This window comes from Condylostylus longicornis, unplaced genomic scaffold, assembly GCF_029603195.1.
Source record: "Condylostylus longicornis isolate FDR11 unplaced genomic scaffold, ASM2960319v2 ptg000010l, whole genome shotgun sequence".
Lineage (NCBI taxonomy): Eukaryota > Metazoa > Arthropoda > Insecta > Diptera > Dolichopodidae > Condylostylus > Condylostylus longicornis.
In genome coordinates, this window is record NW_026577979.1 from 5,027,094 (window position 1) to 5,042,156 (window position 15,063).

At 25.5% G+C, this 15,063-nt stretch overlaps 1 protein-coding gene across 1 annotated transcript; it reads right to left on the reverse strand.

Annotated features, from left to right (window-relative positions):
- Nucleotides 1–244: 244 nt before the first annotated feature.
- Nucleotides 245–12,997, reverse strand: LOC129618865 (uncharacterized). Its single transcript, XM_055533889.1, has 4 exons — nt 12,944–12,997; nt 1,105–1,174; nt 679–1,014; nt 245–357 (listed from the first exon to the last, which is right to left on the reverse strand). The coding sequence occupies exons 1-4, from the start codon at nt 12,995–12,997 to the stop codon at nt 245–247; spliced, it is 573 nt and encodes a 190-aa protein (XP_055389864.1).
- Nucleotides 12,998–15,063: the final 2,066 nt, after the last annotated feature.

A 15,063-nucleotide genomic window follows, 5' to 3' on the forward strand; every position in this document is an offset into this window, starting at 1 on the left:
AAACAATGAATGAATTTTTTTTTCCAAGATGCTAATAATAATAATGACTTACAAAATCTAGTAAACAATATTAACATATTATATAATTTATGGTAAATGAAACTCTTTTAGCAAAAAAAAAAAAAACAATATGATATCAAATCACTAGAATTATGGAGAAAAAAAATTCATTTTAAAATAAATTTGTCTAATTAAAAAAAATTCGATATAAAATAATTGATTAATCGATCATCACATATTCTACTTAAGAGATAAATGTAGTACTTGGTCTATCGTAATTATAACCAGAATCTTGAGTTTGAATAAATTGTTGTGCTGGTGGTGGTGGAGGTGGAGGTGGAATATATGTTGATATTGGTTGTGATATTGGTGAATGATAAACTGGTGATGGTGCACGGTGATGTTTAATTACAATTGTTTTAATTGGTGGCGGTTGGGGTGGTGCTACATAATGTGGTTGTGGTCTTGGTGCAGAATAAATTGGTGCTGGTTTACGTATTACTATTGTTTGTGTAACTGGTTGTCTATATACTGGTGGTGGAAGTGCATTATATACTGGAGCTGGAACATGAATTGGCTGTGGTTGTGGACGATAAATTGGTGCAGGTGGTCGATAAATAGGTGCTGATTGAATATGAACTTGAGGTGCTGGTGCATGATATACTGGGGCTGGAACATGAATTTGAGGTTGTGGTCTAAATACTGGCGCTGGAGCTGGTAATGGTACCGATTGTACTGGTGGTGGTAAATATTCTGGATGTGGTTGTCTTATTGGTGGTGAAGGTGGAATATATTGTGGTTGTGGTGGTGGAATATATTCTGGTTGTGGTGGTGGAATATATTCTTGTTGTGGTGGTGGACCATATTCTGGCGCCGGAGCATGGGGTGGTTGAACATAAGTTTGAACTGGAGCCGGAAGAGATGGAACTGGTGCAAATGTTGGTATAGGTGCTGGTGGTGCTGGTGCTGGTTCTATATAATTTGGTACGGGAGCGGAAGGTGGTGGTAAATATTCTCGTTCTGGTAATGGAGATGGTTGAATAGATATTGCATCATGATTTTGTTCAAAAATCTGTGGTCTATTATAACCATATCCATTTTGACTATTAAATAAATGTGATACATCGGCTGCTATTGATGCTATACAAGTTAACAGTAACACTAGTTTTAATTTCTATAAAATAAAAAAAATAACAGTTTAGAATCAAATCAAATGTGTAAAGGGATTCACTATTAATTAATTAAAAATTTATTAATTATCAAAAAATTATTAATTAATTTATTTCTTATTATCACTTTTTATTCTTCTTTTCAATAAAATATCCATTAATCACTAATAATTATACATAATGTAACCATGGCTACATTAATAACGTAATAAATTTCACTTTCTTTTCGCTTTTAAAATGTTAACGACGGTAGCATACAATTCAGTTAAAATACACCAATAATCCCGAAAATTTTTGAAAAGAAAAACGAAAGTAAAAATTTTATTTTTTTTTTTTGTTATTTCCTTTTCTTAATTATTTTTTTTTTACCATTTTATGTAGAGATTTTGAAGACGTATCCAAAAGAGTTTGATGGTTTACTAAAGACTAATATCAAAATGAAAAATGTTCGATGATTTTATACTAAAAACTAAAAGAAAAAATTTATGGGAGTTAAAGAAATTGAATTTCACATCTTACATACATCTCAGATGCCAGATGGTAAAAATTCAATCCCATTTATAAGTGAGATACTCTAGTATTATTATATCATACCCTCTTTTAACACACATTTTTAATCCAAAATCAAGTTGTTAACGCATTTTTAACACAGAAACCAAACTAAAGACAAATTTGACGTACGTACATATGTATGTATGTAAGTACAGAAAACAAAACAAAAAGGAAAAATAAGAAAAGAAAAATTAAAAATGTAAACTTTAGGTAATTTTCAAAAAGTATTTGATCTTCACCATTCAATATTGGTAACTATACCATATGAATGTAATTTTAATACTTATAACGAGAAAAAAAATAGAGTTGACCTTGTCAACTCTGTGATACCCGTACGAATTTGTTATCCTATGTGCGAATAACTAATGGGGCATAACTAACTATGGGGCAGACTATGACTTTAAGTTGCCATATTACCATATTAATTTATGCAAAATTTCAGTACTATGTGTTATTCAAAATACTGGTTGTGCCAAACTACTATTGATGTTGTATGGCAGCTACCAGAAAGAGTCAAGAAATTTTAGCGAATTTTATCAAGCACATCGGCCCTACTAATATACTCACTTGTGTCAAATCTCAATATCACAGCTTTTATAGTTTCTGAGATATAGTCAAATAACTTTTGAAGTTGTATGGCAGGTACCAGAAAGAGCCAAGTAATTTCAACGACTTTTACGAGACACATCGGCCCTACTAATATATTCACTTGTGTGAAATTTCAATACCATAGCTTTAATAGTTTCTGAAATATAGTCAAATAACTTTTGAAGTTGTATGGCAGGTACCAGAAGGAGCCAAGCAATTTCAACGACTTTTACCAGACACATCGGCCCTACTAATATATTCACTTGTGTGAAATCTCAATATCACAGCTTTTATAGTTTCTGAGATATAGCCAAATAACTTTTGAAGTTGTATGGCAGGTACCAGAAGGAGCCAAGTAATTTCAACGACTTTTATGGGGTATATTGGCCCTACTAATATATTCGTTTGTGTGAAATTTTAATACCACAGCTTTTATAGTTTCTGAGATATAGCCAAATAAATTTTGAAGTTGTATGGCAGCTACCCGAACCGGTACCCCGATCATGTCCAATTTAAATAGGGTTCTGGCACTTACTACAATAAATCATTTGTGAAAATTTGGTGAACTTAGCTCAATTAGTTTTTGAGTTATCGTTCGGACGGACGGACGGACGGACGGACAGACAAAGCTAAATCAACTCAGAATTTGACGCTGATCAAAAACATACACTTGAGTCTATATCTAACACCGTTATTTCTTAGCGTTACAAACGGTAAGGCAAATTTAGTATACCCTTCGAACATACGTTCGTACGGGTATAATAACTGTACATACATTTTTAATATGTAAGTAAACAAAAATAATGTTATGCGAACATAAGAAGCAAAAATATACAAAATTTGCCAAATAATATGCACGCACAAGCTTCGCATACAATTTTTATTTTATTATGACCGTGGAGGATAATTATTATTATTTTTAAAAATTACTGTAAAAACAAAAGAAAAAATGGGAGAAGCCGATAAATGGTTTTTGTTTTTAAAAGTGAATATTATTTTTTGATATAAAATAAATAAATAATTATAAAAAAAAAAATTAATTTTAATTAATTATAAAATATTTTTATTATAATTATTACGAAATTCAATCAGTTTAATTAAATAAATGAAAAGAAATTTTCTCTACAAACTGTAAAATAACTGAACACTAAATAAAGCGCGTAAAGCGAAATACACACTTTCATAACAAATAATGTAATATATTGCAGTTCATTCAAGCAATCATACGAACAGTACTTTAAGAGATGTTAAATAACAAAATTGTTACAAAGGAGACAATTCCCAATTTGTGGTTCAAATTCAAATATTATTTGGCTGACTACAGAGGTCACAGAGGTGATCGCGATTCAGGTTAAGAATGTTCCAAAAATATTTAAATAATCAAAAGCATGTTTTAAACATTTAAATAGGAAATAGTATAGTTATTAAAATATTATACAAACTTAGCATTATCGATTAATTGGGTTTGCCATTATACCAAGTGATGTAAAAATAATGGTGGACAATAAATTCAGCAGTTTGAATCTGTTAATTTACCATCAAAATTATGTATGTATAACCTTGTAATATATTTGGTTCATATCGACATTTTGCTAGCAGCTTTGGAAAGCAATACTAAATATATAATAGTTGTCATTTCAACTGAATTATGAGAAAAAGTAAACCTCTCGAATGAGCCATTTAAAATTAGTCTAGGCATGAAAGGATTCTGCTTACAGCTAAAGTTATATTTATATTTAAAAAGAAAAGATGACGATTGATTTATCGTTTAAAAATTGTATGCAAATTAAAATTTTATTCTTTTTTTTTCCCTAAAATTACAAAATAATTTGTACTTGAAAAACTGTCTATTATTTTATTTTAGATTCAGAACATTCAAGTCAACCTATTCCATATAAATTATAAGTATCTATTATATAAAGTGTATTATTCACTGGCAAAATAGATCTTCACCTTTAAAATTGCATAAAATGTTTTGTGTAAAAATGAACCGTATTAGAATGAGTAATAAATTAAAATATATAACAAAAAAATTTAATGACATCAACATACTCAACAAATCATACGCATAATATTAAACAATAGCAGCTTTTAACACCAAACTTACACATTCTTCTAAACCTAAACAAAATTGAATCTCGGTAAAATTTCTGACTTCTTTTGAAATGTTTTGAAAATTTATCGAATAAATCACAATTTATTGTTAAAAAAAAACTATTGTTTTCCCTCTAAACTCTAAAAGCGGAAAAATCAAGAAAGTGATCATTTTACCTTAAATATCATAAACATGTTTTCCATATTAAAACAGCTCTGATTTTAAATACAAATCGAAATATAATCGGCACATTAATCGTAAAATATAAAAAAGGCAAACGTATTAATATTGATTCCTTTGACAGTAAAATTCTTCAAACACCAACTTTTAATTTTAGCAACACAAATAATAACAAAAACATTAAAATTATATCATCTATATTGCCATATTCTGTAAAATTTAAGATTTTTTGCAAAAATTTTTATTAATTGAAAATTCAATTAAGAATATCAGCTATTAGTTAAGTGACATTTACGATAACTTTGAGTACAAAAACAAAATAATCAATTAAGTTATATCTCAGGATTATACCATCCTGATTAATTTGATGAAGTCAAGAAATTCATGTTATTTTTAGAACAAGATAGTTAATTAAAATGAAAAAAAAATGAAAAAATTAATTTTAAACTAAATTTTTTATTTATCGTATACGATCAATTTTTTTTTTGCCATAATCACTTAAGAGTTTTGTTTGCAAATTCTTAATATCACCTATTTACATATCAACTTAAGATTTATACATATTCATATCTTAATTTATTTAATTATTATTACTTTAATTACTGGTTTTTACTAATTACTATTAAAAAAGAATAACAAAATACAGGTAGTATACTTTATTCAACTAATTTTACTATTAGTATAGAATGACAAAAAAAAATACAACAAGCAAAAACTCATTCATTATTATCTAAAAGAGAGCAACTATATATGACGCAAAGCAGTCGAATTTTAAATTTTAAGACTAGCTTTAATTTTATTAATTAATTTTTTTTTCTTTTAATTAAATTCTTTCTCCTGTTTTATTAATTAATTTAGAAATATAAAAAATTAGTTTAAAATTCATTATTTTTAATTCCTTATTGACTTTGATTTCGTGTTTGTTTAAAATTATTCAAAATAAAACAAGGAATTTTGTATCGGACGTCTGTATAATTAGTAATAGTAAAATTTAGTCATCATACTACAACGTTGTAAAATGAAGATACAAGATGATCAAGAGAAAATCGCGAATCCTATACAAAATAGAATTTCTATTTTTATTTAATTTTCTGGGTTTTTTACCTCAATCTCGTAAACAGATAATTGAGAAGCCCAATTTTCGATTTGTTCGACACCTTATTGATAAGATATAGTATAACATTATGTAGATTATCGGGCATTTTAAAATAATGAACTTGTAATACTTTTTCCAAAAATTCAGAATCTACAAATTAATTATTATTATACTAGATATTAATTACATTATACTAGATATTAATTATATTATACTAATTATTATTATACTAGTGTTTCTTAAATTTAATCCAATTTTCTTAACACACAGCAGGCTTGCTATGTGTTAAGAAAAAAGGCAGTTCGATTGTTTGTTAAATATTTGTATATAGTTACATATACGAGTACATATGTACGTTATATTAAAAATTTATTATCCGCAACATTTTTTAAAAATTACGGGTATAAAAATAAAAGACCTTTTCATATAGAAGCAGTATTTTGCAATGTATAATAAAAAATGCTCCATAATATTTGATGTAGACAGGACAAGAAAGACATTTTATTAGAAATTATTACGAGTAGCGCACTTAAACCATTTGAACTGTTATATTGCTGTTATTATTGTCAAAATTATTGTCGAAAAAATAAATTATATACCCTTTCGTTGTTTTTGTAATATTCAACTTATCAGGTATTGTTTTGCTGCTCTTTTAATCTCTAAAATTACGCAATTTATTCAAAAATTCTACAAAATTTAAAATAATATTAATGATTGGAAATGTCATCGAAAATATAAATCGTAGATAGCACAATTTATAATAAAATACAAAAAGAAATTTTTGAATAAATTTCAAATTTATTTTAATATTCTAAGCAAAATAGAAAAAAAAATAAAAATTAATGTTCTATAAAAATTTACTATTTATACATATCTCGATTAGTGTTAATAATCTCAAATATAGGATTTGTTAACCTCAAAACAAAAAAAAAAATTAAAGGTTAAAAAACTCAAGAAACGAAAGTGTCAATGATAAAAGCGAATTTTTTAATAATGAAAAATCTAAATCAATTTATTTTGATAATAGGAATAAGTTAAGATCAGCAGCAAATAAAACAGGTAAAGGACGACTTTTGTTTTGAAAAGTTTGCAATTTGGATGTTCAACATATTAAAAATAAAGATCATGAATGCGGGGTTTAAGCTTCCCCACCTCGCATTCATGATCTTTATTTTTATCTAAACTCTACGCAATATCTAGGGTAAATTTTTAAGTTTTCCTTAGTTAGCAGGCAATTAATTAACTTAACAAGACACTTATTTGATATTTATGCAAATATTCACAATGAAGCATTGACATATTTATAATTTAGAGCAATTTATGTTAAAAATGTAGGACAATCTATATTATATTTTACAAGATTTTTCCAGTTCATGAACAGGTATACATATAATCTAATAAATAACAAAAACAAAAAAATGAAAATAGCAAAAGAGAATACTGGGTAGAAACATTACTCAATTGATTATACATACTGTAAAACAAAAACAAAAAATGAAAAGCGAAAAGCGAAAGAGAATAAAAAAAGAGTAGTAATATTTTTTTTGTTTTTTTGCTTTACTACCATAAACAAAAATAAAAAGCAAAAGGAAGCGAAATATTTTAAATGAGTTAAGTAAGAGTAAAATAATTTTTTGTTGTTGTATTTAACATGGAATGGAATTAAAAAATATAAAACTAAAAATTGTGAGAGATATGAAAACACGAATAACTAAGGCAATTATTCTTCGTGTCCTTGCGAAATTTCAATTGAGTAAGTAGCCAAGCCAGGTCTGTTTAAAGAAAAGAGGCATTGATTTTTTATTAATTCACATTCACTTTGGTTTTAAAGTTTAGCGTGAAAGGTACTATTTCCTTTCCTTTTAATTTTGTTCGACATCAGTTCCCCATCCGTCTTGCATATGCCATGACTATAAATAAGTCCCAGGGGCAAACTTTTGAAAAGGTTGGCCTCTATCTCCCCCAGCCGTGCTTTTCGCATGGACAATTATACACAGTATGTTCAAGAGCCATAGACTCCAATTCTTTAAAAATTCAAGTCAAAGATACGGTTCGTCAGGGAAAAATCGATGATGGAAATATTTTAACAGATAACGTTGTTTATAAGGAAATTTTTCGTTCTTAATTGTTAACTAATTCTTAAATTGAATTTTAATCATATCTATGTAATTAACAGTGACACATATTACATCTTAAAATTTATTAAATTAAAAATATTTCCATTACTTTTATTTATCATTAGTATTCAAACCAATATGATATTTATGCATATACAATAATATACCTGCATATGTATGCCATAATATGTACAAATTTTTCTAAACTTATTTTAAAATTGATTGCCACAATCCTGTTCTTACAACAGATAATGCTGCTTATAAGCAAACCACAGGGGCCCCTAGTCAACACTATATTATCAGAAGAGTACGAAAAACTAAATTTTATATGATATGACTTTAGATTTGTAAATAATTGAAATTTTTCAAATACACTCTTCAATATATATGAAGAATTGCTTAAAATTTTTTTTTTTCAAATTCACGGTTGCAAAATGATAAATGTGTTTAAAACACTAGCTAATTGAATATTCAACATAAATACTATTAAATGTATGTATGTCTCATAAATATTATTGAAATTACGCATACTACCACCAACGAATGATCGCTAAAAATTAAAACTTAATATTATTTAACTTTAGATGCATTACGGTTTATTTTTTATAAATTCCCTAAAAACAGACAAATCAAATACACAAAAATTATTGAAAATGAACGAATAAATTAAGGTTTAAATTGTATGTATCTATACTCTATAGTTAAGTCATAAAATTTTGAATTTATTTGTATAATTAAATTATAATAAAAATTCAATTTTATTTGACAACCGGAATTTGTAAAAGCTTTTCATAATTCTATACAAAAGAAAAATTCAAAAACATTGTACAAAATATGGCGATTCATAAATGCACATACATATACGTACAAGGGTGTTGGAAAGTCTTATTGTAATTGCTTCTGAATTGTGGGAAAATCCCAAATTACAGTAATGACTATTGCGTAGAAAATGAAAATTAGAAGAGATAAGTAAATAATGATATAAGTTAAAAATTATTTAAATATGTATGTATGTAAAAATATTTTTATTTTTTAAATTATTCACAAATATTAAAATGAAACTTGCAATACAAATAATAAGAAATCAATGAGCAATTTGTTATTTTAATTTCAGATTTAAACCTCTAAATAGAGAAAAAAATTTCTACTTATTTTAATCCCTGCAAAACTAGGTTGTTAAGTTGAACATTTGCGTAACAAAAGAGAGACACCATTTTGAATGGTTGTTCTAAATTTTTGTAAGAATTTATTACAAAATAACATTTTGTTGTACTCTATTTTTCTTCATAATACCTAAGACAGATCAGATACCATGGTTAGTCATATACCTGTACTAAAATTGAAGAAAGCTCCAATGTTACGTGACGGAGAAAATTGACGTTTTTTAAAGATGAACAAAATAAAATTTTAAATTTTTCGAATTTTAAAATCATGTGATGCCGAAATTTGAAAAGATTATAACTAATGCAGATATTTATGAGAAATCCTTTATTCTAAAATTTCCATATCTGCCAGTGTTACATACTGGCATCATATAATCAATCAGTCGAGAATGACTTTAGGTCCGATACTGTAATTTCGAACCTGTTGAGCTTTGAACATCATCTACATACAATAATCTTGTCTACTCACGAGGGACTATACAATAGTTTGTATAGCCCCACGCTATTGTATGGGAAATCCTGTATATTGTTTTTAACACAATTTCATTGATTGATATCAATTAAGTTTTCAAGCTAGAAAATAAATTATTGTAAAGAGTTTAGAAATAACAGTTGATTTGTAAGGTGCGCATTTATAATAGTGGCAGTTCTTAGAATGGTTTCAATATGTATTAAGCAATTTAACGCTTTAAGGTAGACCAAATAAAACGTCTTTTATTATAATATAATAATTTTTTCTAAAAATTATATTTCTAAAAAATAAATAAAATTATTTTTTTCGAATTTTGAACTAATATTATTATACTGTAATACATATATAATTCTATGACAGTCGATGAACTCTAATAAAATATTATTGTGACAGTTTCATAACAAATCCATTTCAACTAAGTTACTAAAACATATTTTTTAACAAGACAATACCATTATTTTAAAATATAAAGACATAATGTAAATTTAAGAAACATTTTTTTGTATTAAAATCGATTATCATCTTATGTTGTACACCACATAAATTACGAAATAAAATGTATGTATAATAGATTGTGAATAATAAATAATATTTTCAATATTAGAAAATATTTGCATTCTATTTTAAAACTATGCATACAAAACTGGTAATAATGTGGGTGTCTCTAACAAAATAAACAAGAAAGCTCTATATACCAATATATTATTATATAGATCCATTTAAGTTTATGCATGTCACACTATACAACTCTAATAATAATAATAAAAATAATAATGAAGTCATAAAAATTTAAATTTTTAACACTTTTCTACCTTGCTACCAATTGTGCATTTATTTCACACCATTCATTCATAAATTATTGAATAATAATGAATATTAATTTAAATTTAAAAAAAAATCTGTACAAAATGAAAACGAAATGAAAGACAAACTTTGACGACAACAAATAAAAAATTTTTTTAGTTTGAATTAAAAAAATAAATAAAATTATTTTTAAATTTTCTTACCCAAGCAGACAAAACTGAAATTGATTATTTCGATTTGGTATTTCCTGTTATTAAGGTACTTTTCTGCATTTGACATTTAATAAGAAGTAGATAACTGATGTGGTACTTGAATAATAAGCTTGTTAATTAGAATTTATATTCAAGCGTTCGAAATTTTTTAAACTATAGATAGACCAATTAAATTTTACCCATAGTGCATCATAGACAAATTCGTGAAGAGCCTTCAATTCAAAATCGACATTAATCAAAATTTTAAAAATATTGAAAAAATTCGAAAAAGAATTAAAATTTAGGGGCTATAGAGTATGAACCAATAACAGATCTTATCTTTGGAGTAATATAGGTTTTGTCTACATGGGCAGTTAAAATTTTCAAAGCTTTTTATTCTAATGAGAAAATGCTAATCAGTATATAGCCGGAAATATTGATAACTATTTAATCGAAATGAATTTAATAGATTATTGAGGACAATTTTTATTATCATTCCCAAATATTTTAATAATTTACCATATACATGACCATTTTAAGATTGGAAAAAATATTAGATTTTATAAGAGAATACAGGAAATTCCTTATTAGGTTACCTTTTTTTATGGTATTGTAACTTGAGAACATTGTAATTTAATTACTTTAACAAATTAATTTAAAAAAATTGTTTGTTAAACTGTTGCACGTATCCCTTAATCTATAATTTTTGAAGGCAACTTTGTATTATTCTAACTACTATCCCAATATAAATGCCAAATACATATAAATGTATATTATCAGTTTTGTTAATGTAGTTATTTATGGTAGTTACCAAAAATGGTATTTATTAACTTTAAATTAAATTTTTTGTAAGGAAGTACATTTTCTACCAACGCCATGTTTAACATAACACAGTAAAGGCTGCATAACAAAAAGAAAATATTTTAAAATGTTAAACGTTAACTAGAATAATTAAATAATCAATCAAATATTTCGATCTTTCTTCACTCTTACTGTAAGAAGCAGTCGAATCGCTATGCCTTAGAGCAAATGAATCGAATAATTTTTCATGCCTAGTATGCATTAAAGCGAAAATAGAGTCAAAATTTATTTAAATGTATTTATTTAATTATAGTAGATTCTATTTCCTGAGTCATCATATCTAGTTAGCGAATAAAGCTTTTAGTTAATTCATATAAGTAATTTGGGAAAATCCATTGATTCCAATAATACAGCTAAGAGAATTAATTAACAGGTATTCTTAAAATTTCCTTTATAGAAACATTTCATTTCATTTCATTATTTCAGAATTTTTTTCAAAGGACTCTGGCAACTCTAAATTTAATTTTTTTACAAATGAATCTGGTAACTCTAATATTAAAAATTGTAGATATAATATTAAACATAATAAACAAATTTTCAACAAAAAATTAATAATTTAATTTGATAGCATGTTTGATCATCTTTGATTTATTTTTATTGAGCCACAAAAAAAAATTCATTTTTTTCTTGTAAAATAATAAAAATTAACATGAAAATTTGATAGCCATATTTCGATTTTAAAACAAAGTGAAGCATGCATTTTAAGTTTTAAATCTTAAAAAGAGGAAGCATTGAAGTTACCCACAAGCCCACAACATTTTATTTTAAATAAGAAAATAATTTCGCATTTTTAACAAAAAAAATCGTGTGATTAAATAGTTTCAATTTTTCATCCAATTATATTTAAAAAGCTATTGGAATTAATTAAGTTTTGCAATTTTTAATATGCTAGAGTAAATTATATGATTTGTTGCTGTAGCAAATAAAATATCAATTTCAAAATAAGAAAACATAATTAGCTTTAAATTTTAATTAATTTCTTACTAATAATCAACCAAGACGAAGTTTTGTGGTTTCGAAATCACGAACTAGAGGTTATCACAAAAATATTCGGGCAGTTCAAAGAGAAAATTAACTTTACTATCAATGACGAGCAGTTTAAAAATGATAAGATATAAAGTAAAACTTAAATAAGTATTCAAAATCTTTAAATTTGATAAAAAATTAAAATATTGCTCTTATAATAGCTATCAGTTAAAACTTACACTTTCTTCCTTATGAATAAAAATGTTAAAATAAAATTTAGAAGAGTCATCATTGCATGCATTTCAAAAGTACACGTATAACAATGTACTATTATTTATACATTCTTAATGTGATGCCATCTATTAACAATGAATGTAAATATGAATTAGACACCAGGTATAATTACAATATAAGTTTTACATACAAAATACATATTATTGAATTTTCTATTATGTAAGGATGATGTTAGTTTAAATTCAATGTCCGATGATGATTACCTAACAATAATGTCTAAATGTAATACACTCATACATAATAATAATACTGCTAAAATTGAACACAGACAGAAAAGAAAAGAAGAAAAAAATAAAAACATACAAAGGAGAATGAGACAACAGGTTTCTTTCTAGAGTGCGTATACGTTAGCGATTTTAGTATAAAGGTGAAATATAAGATATAAAAGAGCTTACCTTTTTATCTGTAGGGATTCGTAACATTTTAGTACTATCATTATGCTTAAACATACTTTATTTATATTCATGCGAATGCCTATATTTTCACTATTCATATCTCACTTCATTTATTTTTTTCCTATAAACATTATCTTTTGAAGGTGTAACATATTAGAAATTAATTGCTAAGAGCAAAATGAATAACGTTTGAAATGAATGAAAATAGGAAAAAAAAAAATATAATAAAAATGATATTGATGATTTGGTTTGGAGGGATGAATATAGAAAATTTAAAAGAGTAGTACTTTATATAGACAAGCTAACTGAAAAGTACCTAGACATATTTTATATGCATGCATGCCCAATAATTGGGTACTAAACAACATTATTTTTTTTGTTCCCTTTCATGATTAATTAATATAGTGTTGATAGATTGTACAATATTATCATAATAAATAAATCGAATAATAAATATAGTCTTAAACACGCATATACGAATACTTTTATTAAGATATTTTAATTATATAAATTGAAATTTTGTATAGTTTAAAGAGAATAGAAATAAGGTGAAATATAATAATTTATTGTATTGAAATTTTTTACTCGAATCTCTCTTTATGTAATAAATTAATTATATATATACATGTACACCAGTAGTATACAAATCAATTAAGTGGAAGGCGTTATATCTAATATTTAATATTGTACGTATAGATTTTTAAACAAAATGAGAACTTGCACATTATCTGTTGAAAGAAATGTCAGAAAATTGACCTAATTATGATTTAATTAAAGTCCCTTTATGTTGTAATAATTTGAAATACTTCCACAAATTTCTTATAAATATTAAAATTTAAATTATTAACCTTTTAATATTAATAATTAAATTGAATTTATTAACTTTAAACTACAATGAAATACGAAAAAATATTTCATTTTGGATTAAAATTAAAAAATTTTGAAAATTAGCTATCGTTAGCCAAAATACTTATAATTTTTTATCGACCAAAATTTATAGCAAATGGACTAAATATCAACCAATTTTAATAATTTATTTATTTACATTTAATATAGCTTCTAAATGACACATAAGAATATAGCAATTAATTTTTTCAATTCTACACAAAATTCTAAAAATTGCATGCTTCGAGGCGAGTGTTTAACATTTTAAAATATATTCTATTTAAATTGGTGTGACTGACGTATTACAGAAGAAAAAGAGGAAGCATTTCCATACTTTCGAAGTGCGAGTGTATATTCTTGCTTAAAATCAAATTCTTAATCGATCTGACCATATTTGTCCGTCTTTTATTTCAAATTGGTACTTCAAATTTGCAGAATGTATTTTAGAATTAACACGAACGTCTCTGTCATGAATGGTTTTCTTTAGGATTTAGAAAAGAAAACGTGTGATTGAAAATAATATTATATTAAAATTAATTGTATATACTCGTAATATTGAAAATAAAATATAGATATATAGCATATATATATAAACAAAATGTTCAAGGCATTTTTCAATTGATTTTCTCCAAATAAAATTAAAGTTAATACTATATGATAATCATTACCTTATCCTCTTGTTAATTATCAAAATAAATTCATTTTCGCCATTAAATATTAAAAAAATATTTTGTGTGTAAAGAAAAAATTTTTGTTAAAATTTTTGCGGGTGGATTATTATAACACATACATACATACTCACAATCATTTATACGTAATATTTGTTTTGTAAATTAAATTTTTATTAAAAATGCTTGTATTTTTCTAATTTTATTTTCGAATTTACTTTAATTCAAATATTCGTGCAAATATTCATTGCTACCACCACGTACATATATAAAAAATAATATTATCAAACATTCATCTTAATCCAATATGAAAGAAATACCTCACACTATTAACGGTGAAATAGTGTTTACATTTTGTTAGGAAATAATTTTTGTGTTTTTGTTTTTTTTTTCTGTCTTTTTATACTTCGATTGCAATGTTGTTATTTTACCGAACTAAATGGATGTAGAAAGAGAAGTCCTGTGCTATTATCAAATTTCGCAGGTTGAGTTTTCGGCGGAAATGCGTTTTTCTATGGTAGCGTAAGTGTAATTATACTATTTTGTGGAAATAGAAAACTTATCTAT